The 21,386-nt window shown below is 40.8% G+C and overlaps 1 protein-coding gene across 1 annotated transcript; it reads left to right on the top strand.

Moving 5' to 3' along the window:
• The first annotated feature begins 15,699 nt into the window (after positions 1-15,699).
• Positions 15,700-21,380, top strand: LOC110061837 (uncharacterized). The gene is made up of 11 exons (XM_089285619.1): positions 15,700-16,297; positions 16,459-16,807; positions 17,232-17,439; positions 17,941-18,298; positions 18,472-18,669; positions 18,956-19,142; positions 19,477-19,725; positions 19,897-20,068; positions 20,231-20,382; positions 20,592-20,786; positions 21,235-21,380. Exons 1-11 carry the CDS (start codon positions 15,941-15,943, stop codon positions 21,378-21,380), a joined length of 2,571 nt encoding a protein of 856 aa, XP_089141745.1. The 5' UTR covers positions 15,700-15,940.
• Positions 21,381-21,386: the final 6 nt, after the last annotated feature.

Genomic DNA, 21,386 nt, shown 5'->3' with positions numbered 1-21,386 from the left:
TACAAGAATTCCCTTATCCTGCTCAGGAATAGTGAGGGGAGACTGGGAGGGAGAACAACAAGCAGATGTGTGTAAAATCGCCTGCCGTGTGGTAAAGTGTCACACGGGTGAGAAGATGGCTTCCCAACCGCGCACCTTGTTTCCACAGGGTAAGCAAGTTTCCGCATGCAGTCGCATGTTTTTCTCCCTCCTATATATCCTTTCGTGGGAGAATGGAATGCTCATAGTTGTATGGTTGGCTTTGAATGATTTGTTTTCTTTATCTGCACTTGAAAGCAGTGTTCATTTCTGTGATGCTACTTATACATTTCACAAGTTTAGTTATAATATCCCTCCTCTGAACAGCTGTCTTTTTCCCCCCATTTTTGGTAGTGTGCTGCACTTGGCGAAGTCAGGGCAAGAAACGCGGTGAGTTCACAGGAAATACAGGAGGCCATTCTGAAACATCCCAGTCTGTTTGTCACACCTAAGAGAATCTACCGAAAATTCAGTTCAAGAACAAGGCCAGACCAACAAACAGTTCGAAGCCAAATGCTTCATTTGGAGAAAATCGGTCTGGGAACTGTCAAGCAGACTGAAAGATCGGATTACTTTTACAAAGTTTTGCCTTCAGTCGTGAATGGCGAAACGTTAACGAATTTCGGCTTATCACTCAAGGAATACAGTCGACAATTTAACAAGCAAGATGATGGATTGACTAACTCACAGAAAGAGGCAGCTGTTGACAATCATCCCAATGGCGAAGCCTACGACGCCTACATTGCTTCCCAAAATTCCCAAAAGTGATTCCCAGTTCCCGACACTGGCCAAACCACCAGCATTAGTTGGAAACTGACATTCTTGTTTTAACAAATATGTTAAAGACGTTTTGTGCTCATTCAAAGCAGTTTTGGCTTCTACCCTCAGTTCTGTTGTCAACACGTCGTCATGTTTTCATTGATGTCGATGTTTAACTAGAAATATTGTTAAAAAATAACTGAGTAAACTTTTAATGCATCGACCTTCTTTCATTTGCTCTCTTTTTGTTTGGCATTTATCAATTTTGAGAGCCCCAGGTTGTTCTGTTCGCAAATACTTTGGATTAATGGTGTTTGTTTTGTTAATAATTAGTCAAGATGAATTAACAACATTAAAAAGATTCCTTGGCATCCCGCTCCGTAAGTTGGCATCTTCACTGTAATAGAGATGGGCTTGTGGTTGCCGAGTGGCACTGGCTGTTAGAACTTGTCCATTTATAGATGACTGATTGAGAACGAACAATTAAAGTTACTGTTCTTTTACATATTTCACTCTGTTGTTGATTCTGTTGCATTTTCGATTTGTTACAGGAAATGTAGTCTTTGTCGCAATTTTATTTGCAGCCAGTAATTCTACTCCACCTCCTTTCCCTGAACTCCTGAATCCCGCCTCCTAAGTCTCTTGTGTGTTTCACAATGACATCTACATCACTTGCTCTCCTTCCAGTAGGTTTTTCCATACTTTGATGACATAACGAAAAATTAAAAAAGCTTCATTGTTGCAGTTTTTACAATTTTTAAACGTAAGTTGTTGACAGTGAGTATTGCAAAGACCCTGGAACCTAAAGACCCAGAGACCCAGAGAATCAGAGACCCAGAAACCCAGAAACCCAGAAACAGAGACCCAGAAACCCAGAGATCCAGAGGCCCAGAAACCCCGAAACCTGGAAACCTAGAAAGCCCCAAGAACCCAAAGGACCAAGGACCAAGAACCAGTGACCTCAGTGCTTTCAATGGTTGCGTAATTTCAGTTGTTGATATACTGAGAAAGACCCAAAAAGAAGCATCCTCGAAAGCAAAAATGTCTCAAAAGTCTAACAAAGGGAACAATAGTGCTTTGATGATAAGAAAGTCCTTTTTGGCTTTGGGCCAATAATATAATAATTAACAGAATGGTATTGTAGAGAACTGGAACTAGCTATTATAGAATGATAAGAGACTGGCACTAGAAAAAGAAGAATGTAATCCAAGATGGCGTGAAACGCTACGAGTGCGTATTAAAAAGTTAGATGCTCTGTTATAATTTGTCGTTTGTTGGGCATGTGGACTAACAGTATCATATATCTTTTATGTCACAAACGTGCAAACCCAGCAACCCTTTGGGGCTAAATGCCTCAACAAACTTGTGTGACAATTTATGATGCGACAAAAACAGAAAAAAGCCCACACTGCGACCCATGCCTAGCCTTCAGAGGTATCGTTCATTGCAATGTTTAGCAAGCGTGCTTGAAGAAAAAATGCAGTTAATATGGCATTGCACTGTAAATCACAAACCAAAATACATCTGAATAGAAAGAAAGGCTAATATGCTACAGAAAACAGAAAACTTGTATTTGATTATTTCTCTTAGTTTTAAGAAGCAGATTATCTGAACAATGAAACTTTATTTTGCACATTTGCTTTTGACTTTTTGAAACTCAATAATTGACACAAATCGCTATTTAAGTGATTCAGAAGCTTATTACCCCGAAGTATTTAACCCTAGTTTAATGCTGCCAATTATTCTGAACCAGTACAATTTAACTTTTTAAATAGAGAAAGGGCTCTCACGTAGATATCGCATAGACATGTTGTGTACTCATGGACTACATGCAGGCTTTTGTGAGGACCTTCATAGAGATTAACTTCAGTGAAAGAGGAAACTTGTTACCTCCTCTAAATGACTAAGATCACATCACCACAAGACCAAAGAGTCCAGCAGTGAAACAATCAGAGATGTACGATCCACAACCTTGAGAAATGCTGGTCTTTTCTGGGCCCTGCAAACTGGAGTTTAGACTCTGGTTGCCCCAAAACGGCCTTCAGAAATGGCCAGCCTGCAACAGAGGACTACTCATCTGTAATGCCAGCATCAGTAATGCTGAATCAAAGCGACTGGGTTCAGAGTGCCAAAGTATTCTTGCCTTGGAAGCCCCTCAAACGCAAGTGAGTACATGAAATTATGCCGACAGCAAGACTGGTGTCAAAAAAAGATATATCCGTTTCTGTGAATAAGGACTACGCAGTGAAGGTTCTGTTTTGCGATGTCTTTGAAGGAATCTGAAAGAGCCCATAAGTCCCCGTGCCACACCACACCAATCCACCATTTTATTTTGCTCTGAACCAAGATGTCTGCTACTGAGCGTGGTGAAGACAATTCTTTGGATAATACAGCCATCTCACTTTAAAGAGCTGAGCCGAAGGAAGGGAAAGGCTATGTACGTCCTGTCCCCCTCTTCAGCAGATTTTTAGTGATCGCGAAGCTCTAAATTTGCCCCGACAAGCTTTTAATAGTTCTTCACATGAAGATGGTGTCCACAGAGCGCCCAAGGCTCCAAGCTCTGTTATAAAATCAAACTCTGCCAGAGCGTTCAAGCCTCACTCGGCAAATGAAAATGATACCGCTACGTATACCCTGGCAACTGAAAGGCCAAGAGGGGCAGAAAACTACTCTTAAAAGGTAGTTGTAATAGAGCCCAACGGTACAAACCTGGGCGCTTCTCATCCTACAGGAGAGGATGACAAAGATGAGGAACTTTGCCATAGCACTCACTGGCAAGCAAGTGAACAGTTATCAGCATCGTTAGGCACATTGCATAAGCCATTGTCTGCCTTTGAGATAAAAGCAATTACTAAGTACCCATGTCCATACATCGATTGTGTTGACACTCCCTTTTTGGATCACTATCTCCCATCGCTCTTGCCTGGTGTCAAGACTGTCAACAAGGACAATAAATTTTTGCAGGATCGTGTGTTAGACACCATGGGCCTGGTAGCCATGTTATTTGAGTATGTTTACGGCTTCCTTGCTGAAACTAAGCCAGGTGAAAGCATGATCCTCAGTTATGAGCAGATGAAGGATCTTGGGGCAATCACATCAAATGCCATACGTCTATTGGGCAATGCCTCTGCACTTTTGTGTAAGGAGTGACGCAAGGCTGTCCTTAACAAAATCAGTTCAAAGGGAACTCTATCATCTCTTGCCTCGGAAGAGTTTCCGCAAGCTGGCAAAAGTTTGTTTGGAGAAGGATTCGAAGCAAGGATCTAGACCAGATCAGAGACAGCAAAGAACTTACTTTCTGCTTGTGTGGGGCAGAATTCATGACCAGCTCTGATTTTTCGAGGCTGCACCACCCTCTTCAGGAGATGAGGGAACCACTAGGGTGGTGCCAGTCAAAGGTTTCCAACGGCCAGCAACTTTGGCCAGTTTTGGGGGTTCATTCAGAGGCTAAGGCAGAGCTGCAAGAGGAACCCTGCAGCAAATCCCTCCAGCCACTAGGTATGATGTTACATTTAAATCCTTTAGCCGTAAATCACCTCCCCTTAGCAGAATGCCTGAAACATTGCATTTCAAACTGGGTTGTCATAAGCAAAGAACCTTGGCTCTTAGAAACTGTTCAGAGGTTTCATCTGAACCTCATGTGTACCCCACACTAATTATCTGTTCCGCCGACAGTTCCTCACACAAAGGAGAATATGACTCTTATAGACCTGGAAATACAACAAAGGCTAATTACACTTAACTCTGCTGCCAGACAAAAACCATAGAAATTATTTCAAGTTCAAGAAATGTTTAGCAAAGTTCGAAATCAGATCACAAATCCCTCTTCAGTGTTCAGTCCTGCATCCCAACCAGTTTCTAACAGGAAATGTAACTGCCAGCGAAAGAAGGGTTCTTTTTACTAAATGGATGGGGCAAGCTTGGCAAGGCATTTCTCACCATCTCCAAGATATAGTTGTTCATTCTTTCATGAAATGCGGAATTGCCTTTCCGAGTTAAAAAACCCTTGAAATATTGATTTCACTGCATCAGGCATGCAAGTAAATCCTGGTAATTAAGTACAATTGTACATAATACTTGAACTGTAAGATTGAGCTTTAGCTTGCGTTTATGAATATGCATTTTTCTTCTGAAAGTTCCTATACTGAATTAACTGCAGATAAAGCTTATACCTCAAAGATGCTAGCACAACATTGTAAGTAATCGCATGTCTGCGAGTAAGAAGATGTGCAAAAAAATTGCAATTCTGAGAAAAAATTGAGCCTCAAGAAGATCTGAAACCTAGAGTCAAAGCGAGCACACATGACAACATACACAGCACCAGGGCCTTATGTTTAGCAAGGTTTGGCCCGGTTTAACTTTTTAATTTTTCTAGGCACTGAAGAAGCTTGAGTGGCACTCTCCTCAGTGACCTCCTGTGCACATCAGTAGCTCCATGGCGCTGTGAAATAAGTAATTTGTTTTTTTTGGTCACAAGACTGTATTACATATTCTACATGGTGGATGGTAAAGTAGCTGGCAAGTATAGTACTGTCTTCGTACTGCAAGCCTGGTCAAGATCTCTTCTGCTTCATCTTAAGATGGACTTAGATCAGCCCGGTGTATGGCTAGTCGGCCACTTCTGTACATTACAGACAACCTCCTAAAGTACTGGGCTATTTGGTCTGCAGCAAGCTACTCTTCTTGCTGGACATTTTCCTGCCACTACTGTCTTACAGAGTCTCATCTTAGTACACTCATCCCCTACATTTTTGTTATGTCCCCTCACCTTCCAGGACCATAGTTAATAGAGGGGAATTGCTATGAAGCCTGACAAACATCAAAGGAGCAAACAAAGATGCCAAGATTTGTGTTGGAAGATCCACCAAATCTTTGAAATCTTTTTTTGCGCTCCTACACTATGCATGAATAATATAATCAAAACATTTCTATTGGTCAGTTACTTGGTCAGTAGAATACAACAATGGTATTTTGTGCACGGTCAAGGCCAAAAAAGAGAATGAAAACAAACAACAAAGAACTTTGTTGAGTTTCATAATAATCCCCTTCTATTAACTATGCCTAGACTGAGGCTGTTGGAGCTGACACTTGTCAAACTCCTGGCTGTAAAAGCAGCAGTCTCTCTTGCAATACATTAAAGGGCTGCTCTATGCATAAAACTGTAGGCCCTTGAGGTCTTCCAAATCCATTCCTCATGTGCAGGTGTGAAACATTTATCAGGCCCCATATCATAAGCCCTCTACACATTCAAACCTCCGGACTTGAAGCTAAACAATTTTAGGGACAGGATCCCAGACTGTGTTTCATGGTCTGGCCTGACTCTTGAGTCTTAACAATATTATTGATGCCTGACACCCTGACACCCTCATTCCCTACTGATCACCACATTTTGGTTACTCCAGTAACCAAAGATCGAACGTGAGGCTGTGAACTGGTTTTACTTCCGATTGTCACCAAATTTGGCATGTGGGATGATACCATCATTAGTCAACTACAGGCGAGTTTTAACTCTGTGCGGTTGATGATCACGTCACTACACTCGTTTGAATTTGCCTTTCAAGCGACTTGTGATTGCAAGCAGTCGGAAGTTGAATACGGTGGAGATTCTGCAGCTCGTTTTGGCAGAAGACAGCAACGATGACTTCGATTCTGGGTCTAGTGCTGACGAAGAAGCAGAATTGAAATGTCAGCTAGGAATTTTTTGGCGATGATTCCAAGTAAGTGATCGATAAATTCTGATCCAAGGTTTTGTTTGTGTGTCGCGTGTCGCGAGCGAGCACATGTCTTCTTTTCATCTGATATTTAAATTTAGGTTAGATTCGCCCGTATTGGCCCCTAGCATCAGTAATCCTGGTTACTTCAATTAAATAAACTGTGTGAATATCAAAATGTGGATAGTTTTTGTTCAAATTCAAATTTGAGAGCAACACAGGTCATATTCCCTTTGTTGATTTGAGAGATGCCAAGTGACGCCATGATGCGACGCGTGTCTGGGAAATTAGATCAGCTGTTTTACTGTTTGTTATATGCTTCGACTATTCAAGCGTGCCATAAATAGCAGGCCATTGTGAAGGAATTATGATTTATTTTTCGTGTTTTGAAAGCCTGGCAAAGTCCTAGTTTCGAATATTTCACTGCATTCGAAATATAATCTTGCAATTATGCCAAGAATGTGAATGAACAGTAAATAAATATTTTAGTTGATTCAAATAATTTTCAATTGTTTTGTAATAACATTTCATTGTGTGTGTTGAGCTAGCGAAAAATGTCGTTTGGATTCATTCCATGGGTGACAATCATCGTTATCGACTAATTAGATTTATGTTTCACTATTTTTGTCCAAATTGTAAGACAAACATTTTCTTATTTTCAACGAGGATGAGCTGAACATTGGGGACCCCATAGTAGGATCACAATCCTTAGTCAGTAGTACTAACAGTGTATTAGTTACTACCTCTGCCACAACAACAACAACAACAGCTTCTGGGCTGGCGGTGACTACTGTTAGTCCCTTGGTATCTGTTCCAGTCGCAACCCCAGCTCAGGGGCCTGTTGCTGGCCCCAGGGTCTTTTTATTCTACACGACAAAGAAGCCCTGTTGCGGCTAAAAGTGTTTGGGTTGAACCCACCCCAAAAACTACGTGCAAGGGAAGCCGGGGCAAAGGTAGTAACAAGAAGGGGAAGAAGGGGAAAGAGCCTGTTGCTTCTGCAGCCCCAGCAGAACAACAGTTTTTCTCCAATGATGATCCAGATGTTGAGAACCCCCTCCCTACCTTTACCCCACCACCTTTCACCCCTAGTAGGGAACCTGGTGTCCACCACAAACCTTGGAAATACAATGGTAAAGGCATTAGACCTTTTCAAATTGCATTTCACTGATGATTTGATAGGGGATATAGCCAAGCACACAAACACCTATGCATACATCAAACTTGGGGAAGAAAACAGCCAACATCGCAGTTACCGGGAATCTAATCGAGGCTGGTGGGAGACTACCCCTGAAGAAATTCTGAGGCTTATTGCCCTTTTGATTTATTTTGGGTTGGTAAGAGTGGTAGGGGATGCAGTAAATATTGGAGCACTGCTACTTTATACCATGGTCTCTGGGCAAGATCCATCCTATCCAGGAAGCAGTTTAGAGCCCTCATGGCCCTACTGCATGTCATAGATCCCTGTAAAGAGCCAGCTGGAAACAAATTATGTAAGGTTCAGGGTTTTGTTGATTTCATGAGTTGGCAGTGCAAGTTGTTGTACCAGCCAAGGTAACATGTAACCATCAATGAACGCATGGCCGAGTGGTTTAGGGCGCTGGATTTGAAATCTGGAGGTCCCTGGTTCAAATCCTCCGCCCAGCCGCTGTCTGGATTTGCTCTCGGTAGCCCCGAGTTCAACTCCTCGGCCGCATTGTGTAAATAGCCAACTGGTCAGCCTCCCACCGATTGGGATTCTTAATAGTTTATGTTATATTTGAAATATTTGTTTACTTATTTACAGTGTCCCCAATTAGCACATTAGTGCTAAATACACTGACACTTAAATAAAGTGATTATTTTTTTATTTTTATTTTATGGTCAAGTCCAGGCACAGATCGGGCATCCGTCAATATATCAAAGATAAGCCTATAAAATGAGGAATTAAGTTTTAGATTTTCGCAGATAGCTCCACCGCCTATGTCATTGATTTCAATATTTACTCTGGGAAGGCAGTTGCGCGGGAAATCAGTGCCCATAGGCTGGGGTATGATGTGGTCCACAAGCTTATGGGGGACTATGAAAACCAGGGCTACCATCTTTATGTTGGTAATTTTTACACCACTATGATTCTTCCCAAGCACTTGTTTGAACAGGGGATCCTCTTTACTGGCACCATCTTGGAAAACAGGATAGACTTCCCAGCAAGTCTGAAAAATGGCAAGCAGTGGGCTAAGGGGCAACCCAGGGGGACTATGTGGTGGAAGAGGAACCCCCTGTCCTTGCTATGCAATCAGCAGACAACAAGGTGATATCCATGATTTGCACAGCCTCCAATGCAAATGATAAAGTCCCGGTGAACCGGAGAAAGAAGGTGGGTGGCATGTGGGACATCAACAATGAGGTACAACAGCCATTGGCTTTCCAAGCTTATAATCGTTACATGAATGCCGTAGATCGATTTGCACAATGTCCAATGAAAGTGTTTGCGATTGTGGAAAGCCATCTTTTCCTACCTTATTGACCTGGCTGTTGTAAATTCCTTTATTCTGTTCTTAGAACAGCAACAGAAGTTCCCCATTTATGAACAACTTCGACGCCCACAGAGGTATAATCTTGAAAGTTTCAGGGAGGAACTGGTTCAAAACATCTGTGATCTTCCCCCTTCTGACCAATCCCCTGCCTACAGTCATGTGCGTCCTCAACCACCCATGGGAAGGTTTCCTGTGGAACACTTTCCAATTTTTCTCGATGAGAAAATGGATTGTGTTGTTTGTACTAAGAGGGAGAAGGTTCATAAGAGGGTTTACACGTCAGGCAGTGCTCCTCAGTGTCAAGGGGAAGCACATGCATTTCACCAAGGACAATAACTGTTGGCAGGTTTTCCACTCCAGGGTGTTTCATGACACCCAGTGACTTGATCAATGCCTCCCTGGCTAAATTTTCATTTTCTGGTCCCTGGGTCAGTTCGTTTTGTTTCATGTTGTCTTGGGTATAAAAAAGGGAAAAAATGGTCTTCTTTTCATGTCTAAACTTGTTGACTTTATTGACTATTATGATCAAATGCGACTTGTTTTTTTCCCAGGAGTGGGGTCTGTCATCTCTCAGGAGATGTCACGGGTGAGAGGTGGGTGCCCCACACCTTTTTCTCTAATCTCATCAGAACTCCTTCCAAGGAAACTCATCTGAGGCTAATGAGATGAAAGAAAAGAAAATTATGTGGATCTGCTCCTCTTCAGTCTGTGCTCTTTGTGTAAGTGCTGTATGTCCTGTAATTGTTGTATTGCAGCCAAATTTGCAGGACATGTTAACAATAGCCCAAAGAACTTGTGCTCTTAATTTCGTCCTTCTATCTACTCCACTTTTGCTCTTTGGTTGTTTCAATGAACACAATTTATGCTAATTTATTCATATTTCAAGGAGTTTTTCAAGGAAAAATTGGTTTTAGGGAGAAGAAATGTTTGTTTTTGGAAGCCTTATTTACTGCTATTTAGTATATTTAACACTTTACTCCTTCCTACATTTCTAATGAAAAATTTCCCGTCTTGTGGCCATATTTTGCCATTTTGAAGTAATTTTTAAGAAAATTCTAAAAAATTCTCCTTTCATTCTTTTTGAGACAAATTTGCAGGATGTCTTCTCCATATGATGACAAACATTTTACTTATGTACGATGAACTTACTATTCAATTGCATCATGCATCAGTCTTTACTCAGAGTCAAAATTGTTACTTAATTTATGCACATTATTTTTGCATAAATATGCATAACTTAACATAGGGGTTCTCTTAAAAGTCACTATATTTTCTTGTAAGCTTATTCTCTCAGCTTTCAAATGAGGTATAGAATTCATCTCCTCTGTACATAATTTTTGATGAGAGCATGTGTGGTATCTGCGAAGGCAGACATGGTTTTTGAGCGGGATAGAGTTTCCCTTTCCTCAGCACCGTTTCAATGTCTGTGTTGATGTCCAGCCAAAGTAAAGGCAAGAAAAACAAATGAGGAGATCGGGGCTCCACAGAAGAATCGCCAAAGGTCGCCAAAAAGCCAAATACAGGACCGACTTCAGAAGACCAAGTTGAAGACAACATGGCATGACACTATCGCAATTAAGAGACATTTCAACAGATCTACAGGAATCTGTTGTGGTAATCCTGAAGGAGAATATCAACCTTAAAGAGGAACTGTCCCAGATAAAAGCATCCTTTCAGTCACAAGGGCGAGACCTTGACAAGTTGAAGAAGTCGCTGGAGGTGACAAATGAAAATACGTCTCTCAACTGTGAACTGGACCACGCTAGGAAAAAACTAAAAGAACAAGAGGAGGAGACAGCGAGACTGTGGGTGGAGCAGGATGAATTAGAGCAGTACAGCAGGAAAAGCTCGCTCGAGATTCATGGTTTACCAGAAAATGTTTATTCGTCAACCAAAGAAGCAGTCTTGGAGATAGCAAAGGCGCTGAATGTTGAGATGACACCTAACGATATCCATATTTTGCATAAACTCAAACGCAAAGGAAAAACGTTCATCATTGTCAAGTTCAGCAGTCACAAGATCAAAGCGAAGCTGCACAAAGAAAGAACAAAATTAAAGAACATCAACATAGCAAGCATCTTTCCTAGCTTCAGTAACACTGCCTCAGCCGGTCAAGCTCGCATTTTCATCAATGAGAATCTGACAGCATATCGACGTAGCCTTGTTGGTAAAGCAAGCAATATGCGGGAAGACGGCACCATTTGCAGTCTCTGGACAAGAGACGGAAAAGTGTTTGTAAAAACCTTGCCGGATGGAGCGCCAATCAGAATTGTCACAAAGGATGACCTGGACAATCTCTAACTTTAAACTGCACACGTATTGAACTACAAGTAAGGTACAGTTTTCTTGAAACTGCCAAATTCTAATATAGTTGCTGTTCACTTGGTCATGCAAATTGACAGAAACAGGTGAAAAGACAACCTACTACCCAATAGTACCTGCATATGCAACAACTATTTGGAAAATTCAAGGGCAAACTTTGAGAAAAGTTGTAATCAGGTTAGATTGTCCATATGTTCCACAGGGAACGTCATATGTTGTGTTATCAAAACTTCGAAAATTAGAAGATCTGTCTTTCATGGTATATGGTAATCCCAATCAGTTTTTGCTTTTGCTGTCACCATGCTAAGAGAATAAATTTGTTTGCAGACAATGGCTCATGAAGTCAAGTCCCCTGCTAAGGCTTACGGTGTACAATTGTACAAAAAGTTACCTAAACAATGTTGAGACCATATGGGGAACTCAAAGTCCCTCAAACTGATGGGGAAATTTTACAGACGGTAAAGCCAATAAACTGTGAATACCTCGGGAGGCTAGAAATAGGGCTAAGTGAAACTGGGGAATCATATAGCGAGAACCATGAGAGAGCCATGGACTTGCTAAGGGAATGGGACCTAGATACCATTTCCAGTAGGTTACAAGAATACGGTGACACCATAAAAATGTTGAACACTCGAACAGAGTTACCATTTTCCAAACAAGACATCATAAAGGCAGTGAAATACCATGCAACTGATGACAACAAACTTTTAACGTTACTGGATGATCTTGAAATCATTGGTAATACATTCTTCACGATGGCAATGCACTTCAAAACGCTGAGGGCATTAATTTGCAATCCGCTGATTTATGCCCAGCAAATTGCAATGGCGAATGGCATGGATACGGAATTGAAAAAAGACCTTTGTGTAAAGAACATAAGAGATTTGTTCATTAAAGAGGTACTTACCGTCCAAAAACCAAAATTACCATCACGATCCAATCGAAATCAGACTAAAATACTAGATGAGCTGACTAAGAGCAGCAGTTTATCTGCTTCAGAACATAGCAACGACTCTTAACTGCCAAGACCACACTATGTGCTGAAGATGCCTGAGAAGGTCAGTTCTTCCAAGAAAAAGACATAAAAAGAAAACACCAAACAAAGAAACAGGTGAATCTTTTAAGACTGGGGAGGCCAACGAGTCGTCTGGGAGCAAAGAGATCACTATGGGAGGAGAGTACTTCTCCGAAGGCATCTTGCCTTTGCGCTGGAGAGTTTCTTCTATGCTGCACATAAAAACGTTAGCCAATAAGGGTCTGAGCAGGGAGCCCATGGCGACACCATCTGTCTGTTTGTAAAGTTCCCAGTCAGGATAATTACCTGTCAAAACCTTAAATTTACCAGACAATTGTCCGATTACCAACTGTTACTTGCAGCCTTCGGTCAGGATAAAAAAACTTACTTAACTCAATACAAAATAAATTTTCAGATACTTTAGTTTTGCCACATTTGATGTTCTTGTTGTACTGCCGTGAAAAACATTTCTGTTATGGATAAAAAGAGGCAAGCATTACTTATGGCGAACTCACTCACTCTCTTCTCAGAATGACCACGAAATTTGCAACATTCTTCTTATGTAAATGAGAGACTTCTGACCACACCTAACTAGGGAAGGAAGCGGGGATTTTCTGCTTACAGACAAAGAGGCAAGCATTACTAATGGCGAACTCACTCACACTCTTCTCAGAATGACCACAAACTTGGCCACATTCTTCGTATGTACGAGACTACCAATCACACCTAACCAGGGAAGGAAGCGGGGATTTTCTGCTTTTGGTAAGTTTACTGTTGCAGGCCTGAGGAGGGATAAATTTTTTCAGCCTGGGCTGAACAAATGCCTGTCTTCATTCTTAATTGGTCCCATTAAGCTTTGCCCTCACCCTAACCCTGGAGGTAAGGCAAGTGAATTTCTTGGCATACTGTCCTAACAAAAACCTTACAGTTCTGAAAGTAGACTTGTCCATGCCTAAAACAAGTGTTAAAGACCTTTTCCTCTCTCAGAAGAATTCTCGCGTGGTGTGTTGGAATGATTGCAGCCAGTTTACAATTCTTTGGGGGCTGAATGGATGCCGTTTAGGACCCCTCCTGGCGAGTCCGCGAGTGTTGGGGTTTTCCAAGTCTGCCTTTCACCCTTGCAGGGGTGAGCCTGGAATGCGTTGCTTTTCTTTGGGGTTAAATGGCCCAATTTCTCACCCCCAGTTAGTGCTGAAGGTTGAAAATGCTCTTAGTCTTACCTATGGGGTGGTCTTAGATTGTATCATTTTAATTCTATCCATTTGACTGGCAACCTCTTCCCAGGCATGACATTAATAAATTGATTGTTTTCCCCACAGAACAAAAATGGTGACACCTTCACCGCGGCTGCATTCTTTGCACACTTGAAGAATATGTTCTTTGGACTGATGGGAAAACTGGTCTCAGTGAATACGCTTCGTTCCTCTTTCATCACTTGAGCATATTCTCAACAAAAAGTCAGCACTACTGAGATTTAAAATGTCTAGAAAAGGTCCTTTAGTGAAATAATTTGGTGATTACAATTCTTTGCTCATGTTGACTCAAGGCCACAATGAATATTGTTTGAAAGATCAAGCTCGTAAAGCCAGATTCTCATGTGAAATATACAGACATTCCCAGAGTAGTCACTCAATAAAAATCAATATCAGAAAACCACTCGATAACTTGATGACAATCAATAAATTGAATTCACGTGTTATCGATGTTATCAGTCACTCAATAAAACTCCATACTCAGGCTGGCTGGGTTCAAAATTGTAGATTTAATCATTTTATCGGATTCATTGCTCGAGTTTGTTCGTTAGTTTACGCTTCAAAAACTGCATCAGTCGACACCCGCGTTTGACTGTGACTTTCTAATTGTGGATTTCATAGATGTACACTAAAATGAAATTAAGATTGATCAGTACCCATTTCGAAGTCACAATACTTGTTCAAGCCCCGAAGTCGGGCAGTAGTTTGCTTAGCGGGCGAGAGTAAATTTACGAGGCCACACATTGTGTTTATGCAATTTTATTCCTGATTTAAGCTAGAATTGATAAATTTGGTATTTACAGGGTTCATACCCTTTTTCAGAAACAAATTTCCAGGACTTTTCCAGGACTTTTCACTGGACTCAGATTGATTTTTCCAGGACTCTAAAATTCACATTAACCCTTTCACTCCCAAGATCTTAATGTTAATTCTCCTTACTGTCTGCCACACATTTCATATTTTTTACTTGAGTTTAACAGATTTGTAGAATTTTTTAGGACCAGTAGCCCTTTTCCAGGACTTTCCAGTCCTGGAAAATGCCTCAATAAAATTCCAGGACTTTCCAGGTTTTCCAGGACCTGTACGAACCCTGTATTTATCGATATCATTGACTAAGTTGTATCGATTGTTATCGTGTATTATCGATAATCGATTTTGTCAAGTGACTACCATGGGACACATTGTAATCGGCTCGGGAGCAAATCGGCAAAAGCACATCCATGGGACTAGCAAAATTCTTCCTTAAGTCAGCTATTTTCTTTGTATTGCTTTTTGATTTATCTGTTGTTGTTTGTTTTGTTTTTGACTGGTGATAATAATTTGGAATGATGTTTTGATGACTCACTCATTAATTCTCTTTGGAGCTCAACAAAATATCAAAACCTTTGCTTCATGTTTAATTTTTTTCCATGACAGGTTCAGGTTTGATAAATAATAGTTTGCTTTTGTTTTGTTTTTTCCTTCCAGTGACTGTATCGATGCTCTCAAATCCTCTCTGGCTTCAGCACTGCGACATTCAACAAGACATATAACAAGCTCAGCACACATATGATCAATGTACTACAAATGAGAGAAAGGAGTTTGCTGTCAACCTGGCCAGAGAGTTTGCAGAGGCAAGCCAGGAAGACGGAGGCATAGCCACGGAAGAAAGGGACTCTCCCCTGCCAGTTTCAACCGGGAGATTTTGTGGCCTGCATGGAAGAAACCAGCGTTGTGAAAGCACCAAAAATTTGGCTTGGCCAGGTTCGTTGTGTCCAGGAAAATGCTGGGAAATGTCCAGGGAAATACCGGAAGATTTACCACTGGAAAACATTTGCAGAGCTTCATAACATTCCATGAGCGAAAGCTTTCCTTCACAAGCCATCATCGACTCTTCACTTAGAATGGGAATGTTGTTGTCTAAAAAATTTGAACACAGTTCTTCATTTAAGTCAGAATCTTGCTTGGCTGTGTAAGTTCTGGTAATAATCTCTTAGCTCATTCATTATGGATTGTGGGTTAACCGTTATTTTTCCTTTAGAATCAAAAAGCCAGCGAATGGTAGCTTGACTGGATCTTCAGTTCTCTAGATTAAAGTGCCTATAACACCAAAAAATTTTTTGCGCTTAATTAAATCTCTGCACGGAATTGGGAAAAATGTCGCAAAAGTTTTTTAATTCGGTTCAAACCGCGATTTTTTATGATTTTTTAAAGATCGGAAAAATGGCACTTTTTCAAAACACGACCGAGTCACAGAGTCACTGAAAAGGGTCTGGGTATAGCGAAACTTGTGACGTCATTCCAGGCCATTGATCGCTTTCTTGTTTGGAACCGCGTTTGCTTCGCTTCGGAAGGTCAGAAATCTTGAAAATGCCAGATAAATGCGTTGTTTTCGGCTGTAATAATAAGCCAAGTAAGGCAGAAGGTATTTCGCTTCATCCCATACCTTTTGAAGGGGCTGATGAACCGCAGAAGCGAAAAAGAAGAAAGCAATGGGTTGACTTCGTAAAATCTAAGCGTGCTCATTGGGAGCCCACGAAGTACTCGGCAGTGTGCTCAAAGCATTTCCGAGAAGAGGACTACGAAGTAATGTTCCCTGGATTGACAAACGTCAATATGCAAAGAAGACTACGGAAAGATGAAATTGGCATTTGTGTTTGCCTGACGATCCAAGCGCCTTGTGTTTCGGGTGGAAGTAAACCAGAAAGCAAGCGAGCTGAGAGAAAGGTGAGAAATGCACATGTATTTTCATTAAAATGAGCAGCTTTCCCGCGGCATCTCGTTGTTAACATGTTTCTTTCACGTACTAAATTTGTATTTGCAAAAGTTTTGATGGTCTTTAAGAGTGCATTCCTTTGAAATATTTCGCTTTGTCTTTCTGCATTCAGAGGAAGAAAGACGCGCTGGAAAGTCCTGACATTTGTGTCCCCGTAGTCGAGCCCGAGCCTAAACGTAGAAGAAGCAAGGAGCCAACTGCATCTTCTTCTTTAGTTAATGCAGAAAAACGGCCACAAGCAGCAGAACTCGTTCATGAATCAGAGCCACCAGATGTGTGCGAAGTCGAGGGAAATCCGCCTGCAGAGCAAGTTGGGGAAAGTGCCGGTGCGAGTGAAGAGTGCGTGAGCTGCGTCGTTCTTCGAAATGAAAAGAGGAAGCTAAGCAACACAGTAAAGTCGTTGCGGGAAAAGCTTATAGAAAAAAGGAAGGAACTTACAAAGATAGAGAAGAAAGTAGAAGGTAAGTCGTTCTCAGAAGTGGGATATGTTATTTATTTATACGAAAAATAATATTTTTCCCGCGAATTCAACATGGCCGCCGAATTATTCGCGGGAAACACGAAGTGGAAAGTATGCTTCTGCAGTGTTCATGTTGGGAGCTTTACCTGTCCTTCATTGAGCTGCTCTAGCAAATTTAAACGGCAAAAATTTGGAAAATCTTGTGCTGTACGGGAGTTGAGTGAAGCTTTTGAAAACACACCTTCAAAAGGTCTCATGAGTTTTGAAGTACAGCTTTTGGCTTTTATAAGCTGCATATAACTTGAGTAGTAATATTTTGTGCAGTTTGCTCTGTGAAGTTGTCTCTCTAAGAAAGTATTTTCCTAAAATTCATATGCATATCCTTAAAGTAACATATTAATTAAAAATCGGGGTCCCTTTTTCAGAAATGCAAAGTCATGATCAGGAGGTTTTCAACAAGGTAGATTTTGTCGAGGAGAGTGGTGTAGATTTTGGAGATCCATTTGCAGAGGAGAGTTGCATGGAAGAGGCCCAGGAAGGAACTGATGATAGCACATACGAGACAGAGGAGGAACCCACAACTGAGACAGAATCAGAGGACGAAGGGCTCTTAAATGCAAGTCAATATAAAAGGTTAGTTTGGCCTGTTTTACAAGAACAATTTGAGTCCGAAAGATTATGATAGTACAGAAAAGCACGACTGTGATTTTTCTAGAGCATAATCAGTCAGGCCCTGGCGATAGTGCACTTGTCGCTTTTTATCATTCTGTGTACATGCAAACTGTTATGAGCTCAATTTATTAAACCGAAGTACTAGCGAAATTGATGGACTCTTATCTATAATAGAAAAGGGAAACGAGACAAAATACAACAAAAGTGGCCTGATTAGTGCCAGGTCCCTAACTTACAGTGTAGTTCACTTGTGCCAGGTAGGACCTGACTGATTGTGCTCTAATTTCTACCTCACTTGACTGCCGGGTGTTGTCCAAGGAAACTTAAAATGTGAGGTGTCAAATTTTGTTTTATTTATTTTTCATACACAGCTGGTTAGTAATAAAACAAACAAACAAAATCATATCATTTGAAAATGACGAATAACATGCCAAACAGATGTATTTGTGTATTTGGTTACAGGGTCTCATTGAAAGGAACAAACCTGCGTACAGAGCCGAAGCATATTGTGTTTCTTTCGCAGCTTCTGCTATTGTTTGGTTTCTGCCGTAGTTGCAAGGCAGACAACCCAATGGTAGATGTTGATCAAGTTGGAACTGAAGCAGTTGTGACCAGCACCTGTTCAAACCCCAAGTGTCCCAATCCAAAGACCACATGGCACAGCCAGCCACCAATGCCTGGAACAAAATTACCAGCTGGTAATTTTCTTCTGTGTATGGCCATCTTGCTAGCTGGGGCATCAGCCTCCAAAGTGTTTACAGTCTTTGCACACATGGGTCTTGGCTGCATATCTCTCAACACTTTCTTCAAATACCAGAGGGTAAGTACATGTAGTCATAAAAACATTGTGCAACATAATTAGTGGACCCCTATTCTCTTGCCCATGATTTTCCACCCATCTAAGTACAATCTGCCATACTGTCTCTAGACTGTTTTATGGTATATACCATTTGTTCGGAAAAATTTCTTTAATTGTTCTTTTTTAATAACCAGAGCAAACTGTTCCCTACAATTTTGCTGTACTGGGAGAAGTACCAAAAGCAGATGTTGGAGAAAGTGAAAGAAGTGAAAGATGGGATCATCATTGCAGGGGATGGACGCCATGACAGTATGGGGCACTGTGCCAAGTATGGTGCTTACACCATATTTTGCTGCACCATTCCAATGATTCTGCACTTTTCACTTATCCAGGTATGAGATTCAAGTTTGTATGATTTGATATAAGGCTGCCCCGAACTTTCTGAATTTTAACGGAAGTAAGTAATGTTACAGAAATGACTTGTAAAAAAGGCCTATGTTTTCAATCCTTTCAAGAAAAAGGCAAATAAGGAAATTCCACAATAAACAGTTGGAACAACTTTTTCATAAATGAAACCTGCAACCTTTCCCCCAAGAATTTTTAAATTAGACTGCTGCATTCAGCATAAAAAATGTTACCAGCCATATATTCATTTTCTTTTATATCTACAATTGACAGAGAAATCAAGCTGGGAGCAGTCCAGCCATGGAATTTATGGGGTTCAAGTCATGTATGGAGTTTCTGATTGGATATGGCTTACTTATCACCGCATTTGTCTCAGATCGACATGTCTCAATTGCAGCCTACATGAGGAAGACCCTGACAACAATTACTCACTACTTTGACATATGGCATTTGAAGAAAAGTAAGTGAAAACCTAATACAATCAATAAGTAAATTAAAAGTGTATTAGTTGCAGAGAATCTGAAGTGATATTATCATTTCTTTTGAATGGCAGCATTATTACTAATTAGCACAGAAGGTGGCAATGGTTGCTGTGACCTCCTTCATTGCAAAATAGACTAAGCATCAGCCAAGATCTTACAACAACTATTGAAAAGACATCCATTTACAGGCATAAACAACTGTACACCCTTTATGTTTTGTTTCTTTATTGGTGGGCTATGAAAATGTACATGTAGACTAATTTAATATATCAGTAGGTGTGTAGTATCTCCTTTCTCCTCTTTTCATCCTAGAAATAAGGAAAGTCCTGTCAAAACTGTGTAAGGAAAAGGGTTGTGAATGTATAGCAGAATGGATAAAGCCCTGTGAGAATCATTTATATTGGAGTGCCACTACTACATTCAGTGGAAATGGCAATGTCATCTATGCAAAGTTCCGGTCCTTCATGAGTCATATAATCAACAAGCACTCTCATCTGTCTGATCCACTGTTTAACAAGTGCTTTCATGGTATAATTCAACCAAGGAAATGGTTGAAGGCTGGTATGTACTGGAATTGACTATAGTACAATCATTAGGATAAATGATGCTCTTGGGCATTTATAAAAAAAAATCTTTACTGAAAGTAACATTTTATGTTGCAATAATATAAAGGAATTAACAAGGTTAACTCATGATGCTTTGACATTGGTATATTTGTTTTTACTTATGCAGGTTCACAAGCCTATGAAAAGTTGTGCAGTGTGTTGAACAACATTAATTTGGTGAAGGGAATCAAACAAGCTTCCCCTTTTGCACAAACAAGTTGCCTTGAGGGGTTTCATTCAGTTTTAAATCATTTTGCTCCAAAAATGATTGCCTTTTCCTATGTTGGAATGTACTGCAGGTATGATAATGCACTGTAATAAATAACTGTGGATTTTATTGATATTAGTGGGTGGAAGTACATAGCTAGACATTGTTGAGACAATTGTTTTGTGTAGCCCATTTCCTCTCATCATACACCAACTCAAGGGAAATTGTAACATTGCAATGTCTTTTCCTGCAGGCATATTCTTGCTGCAGTGCATTTCAACTTTAATCTGCATAGAGATGTGAGAACACGGAACTCTGACAATGCTGGGCAAGTGAAATTCACGTACCCAAAATTCAAGAACGGTGAAGCAACTGTGCGGGACATAAGAATCTCTCAGAACTTCGGTGAGTCTGCAGTGAAAATTAAAGTGCATCAACCCAGTTTTCTTTCCTTTGTTTTAGGATATTACTACAAGGCTGAATATTGAATAAGTGCCCTCCTATAATCACTCTTACCCCTTCCCCCCCCCCCCCCGCCCAACCACCAAATCCAGCTTGTAAACGTCAACCTAATTCCATAGAACTCAATCCTTCTCCTTTGCTCTTGGTTGTAGATTATGCGGAGGAAATCTTTCAAACATTTCTCAGTGCATCCAATGATAATCTGAAAGGGGGTGCAGCCAAATTAAAGCAAATAACTCCTTTACCGATGAACTCAATGCTGGAGAGGGAGTCCAAAACTGATGCAATAAAGAAGAAAACAGACAGAAGTAAGAAGGTTGTGGAAGATGTCCCCCCTACCACACCTGGTAAGAAAGCACATATTCGATTTCTTCACTTGTCTGTGGGGGAAAGGGTTGGCATGCCCAGAGAAGAATAGCAGCATGTTGTGTAGAGACTTACAAGAGACACTACCACTACCACCCGCAGAAGGAAGTGGGGGGGGGGGGAGGTGGGGTATCAAAGGAAAAATACACGTCACTGTAGATGTGTAAAGTTTGAATCGCTTATCCAGATGAGGTCCTTACAGAAAAACCACTCTGTATGGGTATTGTAAATATTCTTAGGAAATACAAGTTGTGAGGCAGGTGGCATAATAACTCATTAACTGTCGCTGTCACTTATATGCCTTCAGATCACCCCAAGTCAGAAATATTCTGAAATCACACACATTTGTTTACAAACTTGCTTTTATTTTGCCATCACATCTGCCATGGAGGGTAATAGTAATATATGGGGCATTTCATTACTTTTTAGTGGATCAAGTTCAGGAACAAGCTCTTGGAAACACTCAAACTGCAGCCAAGAAGAGAAAAGCACCACCAAAATGCTCACTTTGTGGACATCCAACTAAGGGACACAGCAAAGTTACCACTTGCCCCAAGAATCAAAGAAAACAATAGTTTTAG

Source organism: Orbicella faveolata, unplaced genomic scaffold, assembly GCF_042242905.1.
Source record: "Orbicella faveolata isolate gen_17 unplaced genomic scaffold, um_ofav_v1 contig_13, whole genome shotgun sequence".
NCBI classification, from domain to species: Eukaryota; Metazoa; Cnidaria; class Anthozoa; order Scleractinia; family Merulinidae; genus Orbicella; species Orbicella faveolata.
This window is presented reverse-complemented; position numbering and strand designations above follow the sequence as displayed.